General features: G+C 28.8%; 1 protein-coding gene across 1 annotated transcript; it reads right to left on the reverse strand.

Moving 5' to 3' along the window:
• Nucleotides 1-17: 17 nt before the first annotated feature.
• On the reverse strand, nt 18-1,388 carry LOC122274092 (mitochondrial potassium channel ATP-binding subunit-like; the record flags this gene model as incomplete). The annotated part of the gene is made up of 3 exons (XM_071188520.1): nt 18-278; nt 991-1,161; nt 1,246-1,388. Coding segments are annotated over 3 exons (485 nt in total), but the record flags the coding sequence as incomplete, so codon positions are not given.
• Between the last annotated feature and the right edge of the window lie 63 nt (nt 1,389-1,451).

Consider the following 1,451-nt stretch of genomic DNA (forward strand, 5'->3'; position numbering starts at 1 on the left):
TCGTTTCCTCCGTTTTCTCTTCTGTATTAGTCTTGTAAAAGATATTTTAAATAGGAATTAAACATTAAAATATAGCACGCATTAACTGAATAATATAATTTTTTAATTCATTTTACCTGTGTAACAACCAACTGATAATAAAGACCTTTTCTTTTCATTAATTCTTCATGTGTTCCAGTTTCTTTTATGCGTCCATCAGCCAGAACAGCAATTTTATCAGCAGTTCTTATGGTAGAAAGTCTGTGAGCGATAACAATAGTTGTACGACCCTTACGAGCCTAAAATTAACATGTTTTAGTATTAAAATTCTTAAAATAATTGTTATAAGTTGATTGAAAATGTATGATAATGGATGTCTATAACTTGCATGGGATAACTAAATATCACAATCAAAAAGTTAGAGTTACTCTTAAAATTGTGTATTTTAAACAAAAATAATGAAATTATGCATAATTATTTGTTCTTCCTTTTTTTTTATAAATTATCTCAAGCTCCAAAATCTTTTATGTTGCCGTTAAGTATACTATGTAAAGTGCAATGAAAAATGTGTGATGTGAAGGAAAAATGAAAATTAGCTTAGAACTTAAAAATAGTTAGTTCTTATTATAAAAACTTATTATTTTCCTTAGGTTTTAATGGAAACATAATACTTAGATCATGATAAAGAGTTTTCGCCAAAATGAATAAATAAAAATGAAACTTTTGTGCTCATAAATTATAATATGTTAAAAATAAAAGCAGTAAATCATATATCCCTTATTTTTAATGTACCTTGCCGCAGTAAAACTTTATTACTCTTATGAGGTCAATTCGGTGGAAACAGATAACTAGATTTAAATATTTTAAATTTTTTATTACCAAAAACTAGAAAAAAAAGCTATTGATAGAGCTAAACTTAATTTCTTTTTACGAAAGATTTTTTTTAACGATTCTTTTAACGATTTTCTAAACATTTTCCACTTTTAGAAGATATAATAATCTTTTCGTTACCTGATCTAGAGCAGCTTGAACTATAGCTTCACTCTCAGTATCCAATGCTGAAGTGGCTTCATCCAGTAATAGTATTTTAGGATTTTTGATCATGGCACGAGCTATAGCAATTCTTTGTTTCTGACCGCCACTCAGCTGAGTTCCACGTTCTCCCACAAGAGTATTGTATTTCTATTTAAAAATAATTACTTATAAAAACATATATAGATTAAACGAAAAGCTGAATTGAGACAAGTAACTAATGGTAGGACTTACTAATGGTAAGGCATCAATGAAGTTATGCGCATTAGCAATTTTGGCAGCAGTCTCAATTTCTTCTTGAGTTGCATCTAGTTTACCATATTTAATATTTTCTAAAATTGTTGTCGAAAACAGGACAGGTTCTTGCCCAACGAGGCCTATATGATTTCTTAGCCAACCAACGTTCAGATCCTTAACATCAATACCATCTAGATGAACCT

The sequence above is a fragment of the Parasteatoda tepidariorum genome, unplaced genomic scaffold (genome assembly GCF_043381705.1).
Source record: "Parasteatoda tepidariorum isolate YZ-2023 unplaced genomic scaffold, CAS_Ptep_4.0 HiC_scaffold_19565, whole genome shotgun sequence".
In the NCBI taxonomy this organism is placed as follows: Eukaryota; Metazoa; Arthropoda; class Arachnida; order Araneae; family Theridiidae; genus Parasteatoda; species Parasteatoda tepidariorum.